General features: G+C 37.2%; 1 protein-coding gene and 1 long non-coding RNA gene across 4 annotated transcripts in view; one reads left to right on the top strand and one right to left on the bottom strand.

The window, feature by feature from the left end:
• Positions 1-10,890, top strand: part of LOC124160276 (tyrosine-protein kinase Fer) — a 70,808-nt gene extending 59,918 nt beyond the window's left edge. For all 3 annotated transcript variants that reach the window (XM_046536120.1, XM_046536112.1, XM_046536104.1), the window contains 3 exons: positions 2,204-2,326; positions 5,443-5,565; positions 10,120-10,890. In XM_046536120.1, coding sequence (XP_046392076.1) covers positions 2,204-2,326; positions 5,443-5,565; positions 10,120-10,259 — 386 coding nt within the window. In that variant the 3' untranslated portion in view covers positions 10,260-10,890. The remainder of the gene's footprint in view (positions 1-2,203; positions 2,327-5,442; positions 5,566-10,119) is intronic.
• On the bottom strand, positions 10,419-13,271 carry LOC124160306. The gene is made up of 2 exons (XR_006865140.1): positions 12,649-13,271; positions 10,419-11,863 (listed from the first exon to the last, which is right to left on the bottom strand). It is a non-coding gene; the product is annotated as an uncharacterized LOC124160306 (long non-coding RNA).
• Between the last annotated feature and the right edge of the window lie 5,722 nt (positions 13,272-18,993).

The following is an 18,993-nucleotide window of genomic DNA, read 5'->3' as shown; positions in this document are numbered from 1 at the left end:
TCGACGGCATATCATTCATTTAAGTATGTAATTAGAACAATTTTTATGTTTACTAATGTCCGCTTTGCTCTTATATACAATACCGTCATCCATTTATTCGTAGGTACCAGAGAATTTGTCGTTTAGGACTGCCTGTGCTTGTATTATGAGGTGAATTCCAGTCAATGCAAATTTTGCTCGCCGATTGGAGACATCTAGGAACATTTTCTGTGCCAAAATAGTGTTATTTTCAACGTGACATCTCTCGTTAAGCTACTGCTGATAATCACAGTGCCAGTGGTTGTAACGCACAAAGTTTGACAAGGTTGAAAAATATCAGCCAAGTGTTATCAGTGTTCCATCATGATTGAATTCTAAAAAGTGCTATTACGCTATCGATACATTTCTAACATTAGTGTAAAAATTGTCAGTGGCATGTTCACCTCCATTGTTCACTGTAGATATGACATTTCATGATCAATCTATTAAAATCAAAACTGTGTGTGAAGTTTGTTATTCTATTATTACAACGAATAGTAATGAGAAAAGTCACCTGTGTCACTTGCGTGGGCTAATTTAAGGCTTTAAATCTGTGAATAAATTGTGTTTTCTTCTTAACGAGCTCTGTAATTGTAAGTTGTACGTGATGAATATAAGATTGGTAGTGACTTCCAGATTTTGATATTTGTATTTGCCAATTTCCCACTATATTTTTATGGTGTATGCTAGTACATTGTTTATGGATTTACGTATATTATTGAAATAGGTTGTAGCTTGTGTGTGTGTGTTGGCAACGGAACCGATTCGCGATCTCACATATGGATTGTGTGCAGACAGTTTTGCTGTGAATTTGTACCGTAGGGCAGATTCTGCCTACCTTCTCTGCTAATACGGCGTTGCCAAATACAACAGCACAGCTTGTAAGCTTACGATCGATATCCTCCAGTATTACAAGTTTCTTTTACAATTTGATTTCCCGCTGACGCATAGCAATGATTTGTCATAACAAATTAATTCCATGAGGGTCGTGGCATCAATTTTTGGTGTCATAAAAAAAGGCTGGTGTCCTAACACCCCCTGCCACATGGCTTTTAGACAGCTTGCAGGGTATTATGTAGATGTGGATGAATTTCAGATGTACTATTCGAACGAGCGGCAACAGTATCATCCATTTTTCTGATAACTAAAACGTACGAAGTGAAACGCTTTTACTTCATCATCCCAATGTGGCATCATTAATATCCCAAGTAATAATCGTGGCACAATAGCAATGAGAAAACTTGCTTAAGAATAACAGAACAAAATAAAGTGACGATGAGAGGCTAAATAATCCCTTAAAACAAATTTTACAGCATGCACTCAGCGTATTTCCCAACTCCCTACAGTTGTGTTGGCACCTATGACCTCACGCCTAGCCTCGGCAACGCTCGAGTGTCTTTGCGCAGTGGTCAGCTCAAAGAAATTTTTCTCGATTTTAAAGTCAATTTTTTTTATTTCTTTTGATGATGAATGGAAAAACTTTAGGAATTTTTGCAACCTAATGTATCCATTTTACTTATTCAAAAGCTTAGTTTTAGAGCAATCGACGACCCATGCAAGTTCCCCATTGAACAATAAACGATTCTCAAGTAACAAATGGAAGACAAAAAGTATATGACCTTACATAGTAAACATAAGGGGCTGCAGGCCTTTTTAAGGGGCTGAGCCACCCCCCCCACCCCCAGCAAGCAAAAGCGAGTTAGTACATGAAAATAACAAGAAAGAATTTTCAACGTATGTATATTCCTGCATAGAAATTGTCATTTACACTTAAAAATGTTTGTATTTACATCGTCTTCCGTGCAATCCATTATTCTTTTTTTGAACTACACCATTTGGTGCGCAGTTATGAGTGGTTGCAAATGCTGTCTGGATGCCTGCTGGTGGAGTGGAAATTTGCCATCATTGTTCTCCTTAATGCCCATAGTGTCAACTAAATATGCAATGCACTATAAAAAATTATTTCTTGTGTAAAATATGTGTTGTGGGTCAAATTTTTCCCCATACTATCCTTAAATTGTACATCTAATTTCATTCTTCTAGTGTTAAAAATTTATTCTGAATACCTAAGGTATTACCATTGTGATCCAGCTTCTTTTAACAGAGAAATTATTACGGTATTCCCAACTTCAGCATTGCTCCTACTAAAATAATAAAAATCAGTTTTGTTTGAAAAAATTCACAGGTCATGAAAACATAGTAAAGATATCAGACTTTGGAATGTCAAGAGAAGAGGAGGAGTATATCGTTTCTGATGGAATGAAGCAAATACCAATTAAATGGACCGCCCCAGAAGCTCTACATTTTGGTAAGTGTTTAGGAAATACATTATTATCAAGTGAATTGCAGTAGAGCCTCAAGGTTATATGACCCTCAGTTATACGATGACCTCACTTATACACAGATTTTGTTTTGGTCCCGAGAATAACCCCATATGAACCCATGGAATCTCTTTCGGAAGATTCTCTAGAATTTCTCCAAGGTTGTTTTCCATCGCCCCAGCGAAATAACGCCAAATGGAGCCATTAAAAATCCTCTTGTACCAAAATTTTGGCTTCCAAGGTCATCCAAAATAGATTTTTATGTTTGCGGGATGGACGTAAGTTAATGGTTATTTAACACGATGGTAAAAACAGCATGCATGTTCTCATTCCGTGGGAAAATCCCACATCTGCGGGACATGACGAAATCATTACGAAAGCATAATGAAATCGGAACCCAACGTTGTCACTATGACGTCAGGTCAGTATGACGTCAAGCGGCCCTCTCCAAAAATTGCGTGCAGAAAGATGTGTTTGAAACTATGCCGTATCTTTGTTTCACTGCAGTTCAATAAATAATGGTCGCTCGGTTTTTAGAAAAGTATATTTAATATAACAATGTTGGTTAACTATAAGATGGGGGGGTTGAAATGGCTGTAGCAAAACCTTGTAAGTTCTCCGTTGAGCTGGGGGAATGTTGTTTATAAGGCACGCTGATCAAAACTGACCCAACTTGTATCTTAGTGGGTTTAATTGAAACATGGTTGGACGTTGAATAGCTATTATCTTAGCTCTGCCAAGTGGCAAGCATTTAATTTTTACAGAATGAGAGTTACTTTAAAAGCCCTTGAAGAATAAATCTCATTGTCATGTAATCATTAAAGTCAAATTCAAGACGTGAAAGATTGGGATGTTCTTTTTGACTCAGGAAAGACTTAGCACCATTAGATCGAAATACAAAAAGTGTCTGGTGTTGTTATTAGATATGGGAAAGCAAAATATTCCGTAAAGGCAAATCACGAGGCTTGTGAGTCAAAAGTCCAAGGGCTGAATTTACGGAAGATTGCTGACAGAGACGCTATACCTGGTAGATTCAATCTACTATTGCTAAAATTTAATGAGAAAATTTTTTTTTAATGAGTAAACATTATAAAGAGGGGAAATTTTTCTGGGCTCTTAATCTATTTTTGTTCATTCATCAATGATGGCAGTTGCGCAGTTATTTAAATTGCTCACTTGATCACAAAGAAAGTGATATATAAACACCGGAAGAACCTATGTTATGGAATATCCCGGGTATCGTGAGCTCCGTATTGTCTAAGGCAGGGGTCTCCAATTTACTTGGCCACGAGGGCCACATTCCAAGTTCCGAATCGCCACGTGGGCCGAATAGCAAATTTGCCGATGACTTAAGTATTCGATACCAACGTCTACTGAAGTATCCGATGGCGTATTTCTTATTTACGAACAGTTGAAGGCGACTTTAACGAGCAATACAGCGGTGCAATGCTCCTAGCGGCGTCTCACAGAGTTAAACGAGCGAGAATCGCGCGCTACTTGAAATGAGTGCGTGGGCCGTACTTAGGAGACCCCTGGTCTAAGGTATGGTATTTGGAGTTAACTGACAGCTAAGGTCATTTGAGCCATGAGGTAAGGGTTGGAGGATAGAAACCCTGTGTTGGAATTAGCCACGTTGTAACGATAGGCTTAACCAGGGCTTAACGTCCCATTGTTGCACTGGGAGTTGCCTCCACACTACACACAAGCAGGGATACGGCCATCTCTGAAAAGTTTCTGCCACTGCCAGGACTTGAACCTTAATACAACTGTGCGTACCGGCATAGCCCACATCAACCCAGGCACACCAAAATGATGCTTAGGTCGCATTATCATTTTAACTATTATTGTATACACAAAATAATCAACAGTTTTTACTCACAAACACCACTATACACAACAACAAAAATGTAAGCACGAAGCCACTATAATGGCTTTAACGGTAATGGAGGACGTCAGCGCCGCTATGCAGACAATTTTGGCGATATGGTACTGTGACATCCCCTCCCCAAACGCTTGAAATCGTGGAAAAAGGGATTATAAACATGGAGGATAAACTTATCCCCACAATATCTTATTTCTCCAAGGATAAGTTCAAATCTGTGATGGCTGGGGATGGGATAAACATGACTTTCAGTGGAGAAAAAAATTTTTCACACATGAGGAAGTTTCATAAGAGAGGTTTTTCAGAAAAGGGGTCTGAAGCCTTTATGATGCATTTCTGAAATTTTGCTCTCTAATGATGGGGTTAATATGGATGACTTTCCTCAGGTATGCTTTGTCAATAGGTGGTAAAATGAATTTCCTGAAAACTACTGTTAATAAACCAACTTTATTAAAAAATTGGCTTCTCTGTAAACATTTAGTATAACCATTCTGAAATTTCTCCAGTATAACAGCTCTGTGGCTTAGTGCCAGAAATGCTAGCAATTCGTCCAAGACGTTCAACCTTGGGTAACGTTGTTTAGGAATGCAAAGTTACGTTTCTCTTATGGTAACACGTCATCTGTGGTGTTGTTTGTGAGTACATAAGATCAGGGGCGGATCCAGGATTTTTTTCTGGGAGGGGCACAAGCAAGGCCGTATCCAGGATTTTGTTCTGGGTGGGGCACAAGGATACCTCGTAATTCAAAACGAACGCAATGATAATGGGACGTTATTAAAAATCATGCATATTTTTGATGGTCTGGGGGGGGCACGTGCCCCTGTGCCCCCCCCCCCCCTGGATCCGCCTATGAATAAGATTATTAGGCATTATTTTCTTGCCTCCAAATGAGTACATAATTGCATCCTGGAAATAAAGTTCACCCTTTTGAAAAGGATAACATGCTCCTTTACTGAAAAACCTCTCTTATGAAACTTCCTCATGTGTGGGTTTCGTCATGGCATATATGTATAATATCCTCGTATTTAGGGAGAAGGCAAAATCTGTGCTAGTTGGGTCTTGATATTCTAATGGTTTTCATGTAAATTTGACAGAGCTGGGGCAATGTTTTTGCACATGTGAATTTTATTTCAACATACCTATTATATTAATAATTTTATCTGCAGAGAAGTTTTTTCTGGTATTACTTTAGACTGTGGTTGAATGGCCCTTATGTTTCAGGGAAATACACATCCCTCTGTGATGTTTGGAGCTATGGTGTCCTTGCCTGGGAAATCTTTGCTTGTGGAGGTGTGCCATATAGTGGCTTAAATAATACGAAAGCAAGAGAAAAAATAGATTCAGGTAGGTGCATTTTGTCTTTGGGTAATGAATGTAATATTTATTTTTATATTGAAATTATTCAGCATTATCTATGTGTGGAGATACACTGCAAGCCATTATGCGAGTCATTTCTTCCTAGAATCATTCTCTCTATATGCAATCGAGATCTAATAACGGATTTCCTAATATTTATTGAAATTGAGAATGGTTTGAAGAAAGTGAGGCTAATGATTATGTGTGTATTTGTAGCCATGAACTAATCCAAGATCTACAAATTACAAAATTAAGTCATTTCATATAAAAGAATCTGTATTTAATTCTACGTAGCTCGGGATTATGTACGATTATTTCAGATGAACCATAAAGGTTAACAAAGCGCTTCCATTCAACTCCCACCAGATGGGGTAAACCATACCCTGCCTCCCTACTACGTCTTTACCCGAAGCACTTCTCCTCCCCTAGCCATCTCATGTTCCTCTTGGCAATCCTTTTGCAAATACATTGTAAAAGAAAGAGAAGCTCTCATGCATATTTGATGTGCTACATGCTAGCTCTGAGTGCTGCCTTACCCATGCTGCATATGTGAGGTCCTCTGTACATGAGCACACATTAGGATTCTTCTAGTGTGGAAGGAAAAATTCCTAATTTCTTGCTAATCTATGATAGCTAGAGGCAAAGATTCATGGTATAGATGGGTCGGTTTCGTTACTCAAGTCTTGGTACCGCCAGTTTTTGGCCCTTAGAACTGGAATTGGGAGCAGATTGCATGAAGTTGGTATGTACTTACGAACCGGCAGGGAGCAGTGGCAAGGATTTCAATTTTGCGCCCAAACCCGAAATGCAATTTTTTGTCTTCAAGGTCACAGCCAGAGTCTTGCATGAGACTCTTTCATTTTTAATTCATAACTTAAGATAACGTATTGTAAAAGGGCATTATCAAAAATTCTTTAAAACTCATTTATATGGTCAATCTACTTTTATTGCAAACGTTGCCGTATAAAGACGTCATCATGTGGCAATGGAGGCTGCCACACATCTGAGCAGCCACAATACGCAGTCAAACAGTGGAAACGTTCGGTGATTTGCTGCGGTTGGCCACAGTGGTAGTTCCCTCAAGTTTGGCCGCAGGCCGCAGTGGTTGATGTCTACAAGGTGTCAACTTCCTCATCGGTTGCTATAACAAAACTGGGCTGTGCAAGCACAAAATATTTGAAATATTTTTTATTAACGTTGGCAAGACTCTTTGTTTCTGCACTCACAGCATATTTTTTTTTTTTTGTTAGTCATCAGATGAAAATTGCCTTATGAAAATTTTAAATATACCTATTTCAACCCATTGTAGCTCAAAAAATTGTGGGTTCATATAATTACTCTGATTCACACAATCATAATTATTTGATTTGCCATGATTAGCAGTGAAAAAAAGATTTAAAAAATGCGTACATTACTTTCCGATCCCATGGCTTTCTATTTTTTTCTTTATAGCATTGCCTGCTAACTCGCGCAATTTAAGGGTTCATGGGTTTGTTGCTCTTGCCAATATTGTAACATTTACGTGGCTGCGTAGGTGTGTGCACAGTGGTGCCCACGCAGGTGGTGTATTCACTGTGAGGTCTAAGCCCCCACCAGCACTCGGTTGTTGCTACTGACTCAGTGGATCTCAAGTTACCATGTTGAGAGGCTGTGGGACCTTTACCAGGATATTATATCAGAGGAGAACATTCCTGTATCTCAGAACTTTCATGTTTATGTGATCCCTCCTCTTTCTCTTTCTTGTGTTTCCCACAATTTCTACTTGGCTAAGAGAAGTAGTGCACACAGGGTTCAATCCAAATTGAAGGTAGGGACTAGGGAATGGAAATAAAAATGGTAAAATATAGATTATATCTCTACAATATTCAATTTAATTGTAATTGACTTTTTGTTTTGAAAAATCAATTCAGATCTATTCTAAGGTAAGCTTACTGCCCACTAAAGGGCTAAGAATAGGAGATTGTGACTCGATGTATCATATTATTTGACTTCATTTTGCTAATTACGATCCATTAAGAAAGGCGATTACCAAATGTGCTTTTCTCAATAACATTCTTGTGCATGATGTAAAATACAGCTGATCGAGATTGGACTATTTCATGACGTTTTTCGAAGAAATTTTTTTGATTTTGATGACATTAAACTATTCCTCTCAAGTTTTTTTTCAGCCCATATTTGATAAAATGAACAATCGCAGTTTAATTAGAGAAGAAAATTAGGGTAGTAACTAAAATATTCTGTCCAGTCTTAACTTTACTCCAAAAGTCTGTGGAGGGCCTTCAATTGAAACTTTGAAGACCATGGTATTTTCATGTCCGGGTTGCAAGAAACCCAGGGCTCTGCTTTTTTTTACAAAAATCATTTCCTAATCCATAAAAGTATATTTAAGGAGACCAGATAGCTAAAGAAAGGGAATAAAGTCTTCGGGCCCGAGAAAAACCCACAGAATACTTTTCTGCAGAGTGAAATACTTAATTATTTTACATAGTACATAATTAATCAGCAGAGTAATTCTTATAATAATCTGTATAAGGGATAGGAAATTTAAATTTAGAAACAATGGTTGATCAATTAACATTCAATTTTGAATTTTTTAATCAATATTCTGAAAATTTGATTTTTTTGTGCAAATTTTCATTTTTGTTAAAAAAATTAAAATTGATTATTTTAATTAGTAAAATAATTGTCTGCTGAAATATGGGTGTGCTATTGAGCAAAATGGGTTAACAGAAATACTTGGGAAAGAAACTGACTACTTTTTAATTTAATCATACAGTATACTATTTTTAAGATATTAACACTCGGTAGAAGGTGCATTTCATCAGTCCTCAAGTACACCTCGCAATTGTCCCGTGGCAGGAGCAATTGAATTAGTTTGCTGAGATTTAATAAGAAAAAACTTCCCATAGATTAAATGAACAAATTCTCAGTTCACGGTAGTACATATAAGTTATCTTGAACACTACATATATCTATATATAAATGAAGCCCGTGATTCATTCTGTCCTATTTATAACTGTTATCAAAGTAGTGGCTTAGTGTTGAATACACATTATTGCTTCCTAGAATCTTCTGGGTTTTTTGATTTTAAGTTTCGAATATAGAATTTTGTATTGAGTTTGATTTTTTTGTGCGCTAATTTGTTCCCTATTTTTATGAAGCTCTTAATAATTTGTTCTGCTAACCTGTTGTGGAAAACCTCTTCACTTAAATCAAAGCCCAAAATTTAAGTTTTGAGCTGGGTTTGTATTAGTATTTTAGAAGGTGACAGAATTGAAAATTTAGGTATCAGTTTGATTTGTGGTTTTTTTACACAAGCCTACAGTTATACAATCATCAGGATTTCTTATTGTTACTTGTGTCTATGTTAAAGCATAATATTATGAGTTGATAACTGAAGTAAAATTGTGAAGGCTGGTGCTCAATCCTGGGTGCAATGCAATCTTGGGTCTGGGGTGATTGGGGGCCCTCGTGGCCCTCTTTACCCCTCCTCAGGCCTCCCCAGGAAAATTTTAAGAAATTGCATGCCTGAAAATGAATTTTGACGCTATTCTTGCTCTTAGATAAAAACGTGAGCCATGCAAAGCGGTATGTGTAATATTTCTAACCCTGCCATGTGAATGGCGGTGAAATATACAAGAATTGCCATGATAAAAAATTCCCGCTACCGCTTTGAGCAGCTTTAGCACAGGTTTGAGGCTCTCAACCGGCTGTGGCTTCTTGGAAGTCCTTTGCCATCCTTGATGGACTACGAGGGCTTAACACCTAGTGCTTGAGCCTCGGTATAATTGCCTTGGGAATTAAAGAACCTGGATAGCATAGTGGTCTGCGCATTGGCCGGGAAAGCCAAAGGTCCGTGGTTCGATTCCCGGTCCAGGGAAATTTTTTCTCATGGCATTCTTTTATATTTCACAGCCGTTCACGTGGCAGGGTTTGAAATATTACACATATCTCTTTAATGATACCTTTCATTTATGCTTCATAATAGATGTAAACATTGTGGGGGCCCCTAAGCTCGGGGCCCTCGGCAATCATTGACCTGGCCAGACTGCCCCTGAGTGCTCTTTATTATTGGGTTAAATTCTTGAAAATACTTACCAGTCATTGGATTCCTGTGGGGTGCACAAAATCATACTATTCATGGTGCTACTAGCATAAGAAATATTTAAGAAATGCTTGGGAATGGAAATTTTAGATTTTATCGATAATCATATGAATCTAATCTAATCATATCTACTGACAAATATTTCTCGGGTTTGCATCCAGGTTAAAGCTTTTATGTAAGCCGACGTTTCGGCTTACATAAAAGCTTTAACCTGGATGCAAACCCGAGAAATATTTGCCAGAAGTATTCACCAGGAAAAACTTAAATCGTTTATTAATCATATCTAGTTTGCCTTGACTAGCTTCATAAAAACTTTTTGTCGCAAGCTTTTTTGTAGCAAGCATGATGCACAATTATATACGGAATAATGATTATTATTGCTTAATTACCTGAACCTGATTACTTGTGCTTAATTATTCAAGAAAGTGATTATTCAGGTTACAGAATGCCAGCTCCAGAAGGCACCCCTCCCGAACTGTACCAGTTGATGCTTCGATGCTGGGAATATGAGCCTGAGAAGAGGCCTCACTTCGATGAAATATTTACAATAGTGGACAAGGTCTATTCAACATTATAAGGAAATGGATGATTAAGAGTGAAGTGGGAGACATTCTGTCAGCATTGTTTTAATTTTGTTAACTGCAGTGTGCAGCTGCTCCTTAATGTTGCCAAGAATTGGTTATAGAAAAATTGTAAATAAGTTCTAACTATTTTAATGATTAATTTTTTGATTTGATTTTGTTAATTGTTTATCACTGATTAGGAAGCTAGAAAATTAGCATGTGTATGTGTGCCTGATGTCTTGACTACCTTCTTCCTTTGCTGTTAATTATGACAAATGAAGTTTTTGGGTAAATTGGAATTTAATCTATTCTATCAATATTTAAATGTCATGTTTTTTATCATGATGTGAGCCTTTATCAATATCACATCAGCAACAATTAGTGCATAGTTGTTTTATTGATCCTGATTGGTGTATCATATTGTGCACCTATTAAATATCCTCAGGTTTACCTATGTCTACTGACACCAACTACGATATAATAAAGTAATGTAGTTTGACCATCCTTGAAAGACAATTCTTCTTTTGTAAACATTAATTTTAATTTATTTAAGTATATGTATTTGTGTTTTAAATTGTCTTTAAAATGAAATAATTTTACTTTTGTCCCTTTCTGAATAAAATCGTGAATGTATGTTTTTATAAACTGGCCATGGTTTTATTTTCTCCATTTCTCCCTTAAAATATTTACTATGCCTACTTACTGTCAAAGTTTTCTATGTTTATTCTCACTATAACAAAACAGTAAATCCTTGATTTTATGCAGTTGAAGGGTCAAATAGTGGGCACTGTGTAAATCAATAGTTGGTGATGAGGTGTAAACATTCTAAGCTATCTCTTGCACTTCATTTTTTTTAAACTTTGTCTTATACATGTTTTATTTAAGCTCTTAATTACAAGAAATAAAAAGAAAATTTTCATCTTGGGGCCTACTCTCCAAGAGATCTTCGGGAGGGAGAGGGTATAAGTAATAATACAGTGTGAATGCCTAGGACTGACCCAAGTCCTTGGACACCTTTTTCATTTTATTTTACTTGAAAGGATTCCATCACATTTTGCCACATAAAATTGAGAGATTGGATTAACTATAATTGCTAAGGATGACAATGCGGTGGTTTCCTTATGCATTCTCCCTTACAGTAATACAGCCTTTAACTCTAGAATGACCGGGGGCGGTCAATTGACCGTTAGGGTGTGGAAAAATTTTTTCCTGGGCAAGTATTGGCTCAGTACTGGGATACTTCCAAAATTGGCAAGAACAGGCCAGTACCGGCCCAGTACTGGGCCGGTTCCAGGCCTGTACTGGGCTGGTTCCGGGCCGTTACTAGACCGGTACTGGGCCGGTTCCGGCCCAGTACTATAATCAAATTTGAATAAAATAATCGCAATTGATAAAAAATATTTTAAAGGTTTATTCAAAATCATATAATATGGTTACATAGAAAGATTTATGGTCAAAAAAGATAGTAATTAACAATTAATATTTCATTAAATAGACGCATTTAAGTTGGCCTTAGCCGCTTTTTGAATTTCGCACCATCTTGTGCACAACTGCTTCTTGACATAACTGTGATCTTCCACCTTTATATTTCCTGATTTCGCATAGTGTTCCGCAAAGTCTGAAAATGAAGGATGGAGAAAGCATAAAAGCATTGAAATATCTTTATCCTCTCCATTTATTTACTATCACTGTTGTTTTGTCTTTCATTCACACACACACAATCATCTACCATTATCTATTAAATTGCTGAATGACAAATCTTTTAAAAGACAAGTGAAAGATCTTCTGCTTATTAAGCTTTATTATAATGTCAATGAGTTTTTAGCTGATCCCTTGTAATGTTTACTTTTGATTAATGTTAATTTTTGTTGGGAATGCTGTCCACTTTGTGAATAGTTTCTAATATCATTATCCTTGACATGCCTTATACTGTGTAAATATCTTGTAACTCTTAAGACAGTTGAAAGATTCTTTTGTTTAATTAGCTGAATTATAATGGCAATGAGGTTTTAGCCGATCCCTTTCTATGTGTATTTTTGATCAATGCTAATTTTTGCTTTGTTGGAATGCTGTCTTCTTTGTAAATAGTTTCTACTATTATTATTCTTGACGTGCCTTATATTGTGTACAAACCTTGTAACTCAATCGCTGGGTAAATAAATATATTATTATTATTATTATTGTTTCATTAGTGTTCAGATTACTGTGTATGCAATAACCAACAAAACAATAACTAACCTGTAATTATACACTGTCCAAAGCTTAATCGGCCCCAAGCAAATTAGTTAAGAGTTTATAAAAGGCAGTTTTTTAGACTAAGGCCTTGTAGGTGATTCATCAAAGCACCAGTGATGGCATGTGGCCTGGCTATTAATAGGATTATAGTTATTTTAAAGAACTTACTTCCAAGGAAGTCTGGTCCAATGGGGTCAGTAACCCATACATTTACAGCTCCAGAATTGTTTGCCTTGTGAACAGTGCAATCCTTGATGATTTTCTCCACCGATCTCCGAGGAGCCCCTCTTCTTTGAGAACGATACCTGGGCATGTTGACACACACCACAAGCGAGACTGAGCGCTCTTATCTACACCAGAGGTAGCGACCCAGGCTCGAAAGTGGCAGTGGGATGGGGACCGGAAACTGACGTCACCATTGGGCATTTACATAGAGTTCTGGACTCTAAAATTGAAAGAAAGGGAATTTCCCGTACGCTCTATGGTTATTCTAGAGAGCGAACAGGAGTGAAATTTCCAGTCCAGAGAATCCAAGATGGCACTGAGCGCAAATGACAAAAGACAACACGCTACGCGCATGAAAGAATAATTCAGATGATGTAATACACTATTTTTTAACCTTTAACTTCCTTAATAGACCAAACTTCCTTGAAAGAAACATGTAAAATAGTATTCACTGTAAGATCTTAGTTAAAATTGTAGATAATTTTTATTCTGTGATAACGCAATAAATTTATTAACAAATGTATATTTATGATTTTTTATTGAAGCATATTTTTAAAATTATATTTCAAAAATTGAAGGTTAATTTCTGTACATGCATTAATTTCCCAATCTGGACCAGAGGTTCTGGCCCAGTACTGGCAGGTTCTGGTCCAGTTCTGGATTAATACTGGCCGGTTCTGGCCCAGTACTGGCTGGTTCTGGTCTAGTACTGGATTAATACTGGCCCAGTATAAATCCAGTACTGGACCAGAAAATTTTTCCACATGGTGTTTTTCTTTCGCACACCATTTCGTTATTTGCTGACCAATAACCCTGAGATTTTTTGACTATAATATTTTGGAACAAATAACCTCAAAATGAAGTGTTTTTGGGGGGAAAAATTCATGTCCAGAGAAATGTCAGCTTTTACCTAGAATGACCGCGAGTGGCCAATTGACCACTTTTGTATTTAATACCGTAATTTAGCTCTCTTTGTGGATCCTTGGTATCAATTTCGTCAAATATGATAGTGTGCACCAAACCACACATGAATACAACTCAAGTTTGACTCTTATGTCTTTAAAACAGTTTTTATGTGCGATTTTACAGTTTGTGTGAAGGAGAGATAAGCTAAACCATGGTATGTTGTGTCGTAAAGAGTCACTACTAAGCTTACTAAGCATTCTGTTGGTGGGCAGTGATGAACATTCATTTAGCTGAAATTCATTGTTGCATGACTGTGTAGCTGCTGCCAACCAAGCCAGGTGCCACAGCACCCCCGCTTCTCCTGCATGGTGCATTGCCTGCATGAGCGCCCGCAGAATACCCTTTCGGCGATGTGTTACATCTTGCATGCTGGTTACTGTCTCATCATAGATGCAGCAGTCACACACTGTGGTCACCATACGGTCCACTCTGTGGTCACCCTACGGTCCACACTGTGGTCATCCCATTCTTGAGAACTGGTGATTTTCTCCTAGATAATCCAATAAAAACTATATCTTTTGAACAAAGTCATTGAAAACTTTTTTGTTCACAGTTGATAGGAAGAATGAAATTTATTAGCAATTAAGAAAGCATTAACAATTTTCCTTAATTATAGCAGTTGAATTTTCACTGGTTGCAGCACAAAGGTTTGTGTTGTTTTTTCTTCCCCGAAATTGATACAGTCTGCTGCTCAGAGGCATTTCTGGTGATCGTTACCAGGGTTATATACGTGATCATGGATATTTTCTACCACCTTCCAGTCAACTCGACCACTTTCATGCATTCTCCCTTTCCAGTGATCGTCATTTCTTCTGATGGTTTCCTTCAATATTCCTCCGTTCTGCTCGTTCCATGGATATTTTATACAACGTGCTCATTGAACGTCTTTGAATATATTTCTGGGTCAATCAGCACTGCCTATGTCAGTCTCATTGTCCCGTGATGCTAGGTCTCCAGAAGACATATTACTTACAATGCTAAAAATTAATCACAGAGGATCGATAAAATGAAATACATAATGAAACATTCCGAAAGTGTTCCTTTCTATCGATTCAAACATGCGTCTCATTCCACAAGTTCAATCACTTTACCTTAGCGCTGACATCTCTTTTGTTGTCTCGTAGTCTACCATGGCACTCTTGATTTGTTCATCTTGTTTGGATTTGTTGATCTTTCAGGTCTTCACCGCATTTTTTTGTCAAAAGGTGACGACATTTTCACCTTGATCCTACTAGGCGTCTTCAGAAGAGTCAATATCGGCAATTTGCACCTCCTGTGCATCATGGTTTCTGACCCAGAAAAATCCCACGTTTTTTTTATTTGCATGGGCAGAAATTAATGTTTTTCTATGTTCCAGGAAAATTATTTCATTTTAACGCTTATGTATGTTTTGCAAATACATGTGTGAACGTAATCAGAACATTTGCAAAGATGATTAGAGAGTAAAAAAATACATACCTTGAGACCGAATTTGTGGTGCTTCATTTTAATGCAGTCTTCTTTTTTTTTCTGATATATATTATTGACCAAGAAAACTAAAGCAAATATGTAACGTGTTTTGAAATGCTACTTGTGTTTTAAAACATATGACATATTATTTTTAACTATGCAAGTGAGACTCATTTTTAATTTACAATAAAATTTTTTTAGGTGTAATTAATTTTTTTTTGGAAAGTTCAGTTTTTTTCCTAACACTACATATAACCGTAAAATATAATCAGAACACTTTTACACTCGTAAGGTAAAAATATGGAGGGAAAACGAATGAAAGAGCGCAAGAAAAGGGTGAACTGTCAATTGACTGCTGGCGCGGCTTACCCCAGTCATTCTAGTGTTAATGTAAATTTCACCATATCAGCAGTGAAATAAAAATTACTGCACTGACCACCTTGATGCCCGCCTTCACTTTGATGATGAACATCCGCTGCCATCTCCTACGAGATTAGAAGCATAATTGTTGATGTCCTAACCATCAAGTTGGTCTAATACCCTACTTAACTTGGAAATATTTTGTATATTATAAGCCAGGAAGTCCACCAACCTACTAGACATTTTTGACATATGCATTTGACTTTTTTTTAATCTAATACTAGCGCAAATATGCCAAACCATAGGAGAAATACCCCAAATTTGCAACACTGCCCATATTCATTTTTAAGATTCCTTCCAAATACTGAAGAACATGGAGTCATCTAGCTAAATGAAATATTTATTTTCTTTCTTTAGATGATACCCTTCAATTTTTGGAGTCCAATTGCTGCATTCAGGTGGAGTAAGTTCTTGGAGTGCTACAATTACAACTTAGGAATTTGAAAGTGACCTCCATGTATTAGCTCAGAGTGAGTGTTCAGACATTTCTCATAGCTGTCTTTTTGACCACTATTTTCCTCAACACTAGCCGCTGATTGGTGGCAGCTGAAATTCTAAATCTAACAATAAGTGCATTGGTGTGAGATTCAAAAGCCGCTATGTAACACACATTCAACTTTTCTATTCAGGGATACTGGGAATACACTAATTCTTGATCCATTCCCATGTTAAGTCAGAACTTTTGAGTGCTCACTCCTCTTGAATCAGAGTTCACATACTTTTCAAGTTTCAAAATTTATCGACTATTCCTGATTTTTCAATTTCAGAAATTTTACTGGCTTTTCATGGGTATATTTTTACCATTTCACACCAAGTACCCCATATCAGAAAATAAGGGGTTGATGTCCAAAGGCTTTTATAATTTTGAGACTGTTTTGGGGTAAGGTTCTCTAAATAAAACAATTCTGTTCTTTTGAGAAATTTCCACTCTTAACACCATCCATGAACCTTTTTCTTACAGTAATACTGACAGAAATTCAAACCTGGGAAAATTGTATTTGTGAGGATTGCACGCTCACTTTTCAAGTCTGCTGTACATATTTGTTAAAAAATACACCTTCCGTTGAAGACCAAATGTCAGCCACAAACAATGAGGAAGGGAGGCTATGAACAGGTAATATAAAACAAATGCTGACATTTCACAGTGAGAGTAGATCCAAAAACAAATATGAAATTGGAAAATAATATGTATGTAATTATACTTTATACTAGAAATTGAAAGAATGATAAGGACTGAACTAATTTAAAGTTTAATTGCTGTTTCTTAATTTTCTCTTTTGGATAATTGGTTTAGTACTGCTAACACTATTATCACATTAAAGAATGGAAGGGGTCACTACTAAGTGCAATTCGAAGTGAAGTTAGGCATCAAGGACCTACACCTATTTAACCCAGAAAACATTTATCCATCAAGGACCTACACCCATCCTTGACATTCAGGAGCTATTAACATAGAGCTCTGGTGAACGGTCTCTGCAAGCTCTGGACACTGCCCACTATATCGACGAGAGTGAGAGTGATTCTTACTTTGCTTGTAGGGCTGTGCAAGTACTTAAAAATTTGAATCGAGTCAAGCAGTTGGTACTCGACTTAAGTGCTTCAAATACTATTACACTGCCAAGTCTAGTCGAGTAGTTAACATTGGTTTCAGCCCTGTCGAGTCCAGTATGGTCAGAAATCTGCCAACAGGAAGTGGTAACATCAAACTCGTGTAAGAATTGTGTGTTAAGTCAACAATGTTTAATTACCTTGGCCTAGGAGTTTCAGCTGACTTTACATGAAGTAGTCAACTATTCAAGTCGTCGTTATGTGTGCTGAATACATTTTTGATAGTAGCAGCTGTCCAACTTGGTGGTGTACATTGAGTAATTGGAGTTGACCACTACATCACTCATACATTCTTATGCAATAATTTTATACCTTCCCCTATTTTCTTTATTCAAATGCAGAAATAATGCGTAAAGGTTACATAGGAAGTCAGTACATAGTATGGCTCCATGGCTAGTTTCAAGAGCAAGATGGAAACAATCAAAGCTGTATCATCATCGTTCGCCATAATCCTCTCTAAATGAGTACCTAATGCATTATCTTAGCAGAGGCAAGCTTGAAATACTTGTGGCCTGTGAACTTCCTATAAGAAGTACATGCAGTACCTACATTTGGTAACATCAAATTCACTCCATCTCTCACTCTCTGTACTCCCCTCCCCATCTGCAAAACTCACCAATAATTGGGCTCACCCAAAGGGCACCCTTTCCCACTTGTCTGAGCTCCGCCTTCTCACCTGCTCATATTCGGAACACATTTGACAGCAAAGATTGCAATTGTACTAATTTTGCAATGTTGGGATCTGAAACAGGGTCATCAGCATATTGCTATGACACCAACATCCAGTTTGTTAAGAGGAGGCTCCAGTACTTTAGTTCTTCTGAACATCAATTAAATGTAAGCCAAAGTACATCAAACACTGAAGGACGTGTAGGCCAAATGAGGCCTTCTGTAGACACACATTGCTATCCTCTTTAATTTGGTGCATCTTTACCCAATACTGACAAAACAACAGCCAAATGATATTTAAAATAGTATATATTACAACTCTCTACTGGCTCTACAAAAAGTTTGCCCCGCCAGTTACAGAACAAACACACTCTGAATTATCAGCAGTTATCAAAAAAAGAAGCTAGTACGAAGTGTCACAGGAATGCAGGCCCAAAGTAGTCCAGTAAGTCAAGGCATAGTCACCTCCACTTGCCAAGAAACGCTCACAAATATAGCTGGTCTCAAGCAGAAATGTAAATTGTATTATTTTATTGGCGACCAGAATACTAGCCTAAAAAGTAGTTCTCCATGGAGTTTTTTGACGACATCCTTGACACTGAATCCTCTGACCATCAACTGCAACTGGACACATACAACTTGTCACTTGCAGTCATCTCACGTACTGTGCCTGGCCTGGTGAGGTCGTCAAGAAGATAGGTTTCCAAAACTTGCAATTTTGGCATTACAATAACTGGCCATTCCAGCCACACAAGTGAGTAGCGAAAGATAATTTTACAGATAGTAATACTATAACATACAGGCAACAAAACCTGCAGCCTGAGCATGACGAAAAATTTGTAAATATCAAATCTTTCAAGATTCATCTTCATTGCAATCAAGCTTTAATGCCTTTACTCTGGGCTCTTCCTAGGATTTTGGATACATAATTTGGAACTGTCAAGGTTCACTTTCATTCATCTCTTAATTCTAACAAAATTACCATCAACACTCCTAATCGAATTTTCTCTTTTACATCAGGCCAAGTGTTCACAAGAAAAATGCAGTGGGGGATTGGAAAAATGAGAATATGTTGGTGCATGCATAGATAGCCAGGTCCAGAAATTATTGTAGTCGTACAATTCAAACTCGCGAGTAATTACTATGACTTGATGCCCAACTCAAGAATAAAAGTAC

Source organism: Ischnura elegans, chromosome 1 (genome assembly GCF_921293095.1).
Source record: "Ischnura elegans chromosome 1, ioIscEleg1.1, whole genome shotgun sequence".
Classification (NCBI taxonomy): domain Eukaryota; kingdom Metazoa; phylum Arthropoda; class Insecta; order Odonata; family Coenagrionidae; genus Ischnura; species Ischnura elegans.
The sequence above is the reverse complement of the archived record's forward strand: the minus strand, read 5'-3'. Positions and strand labels throughout refer to the sequence as shown.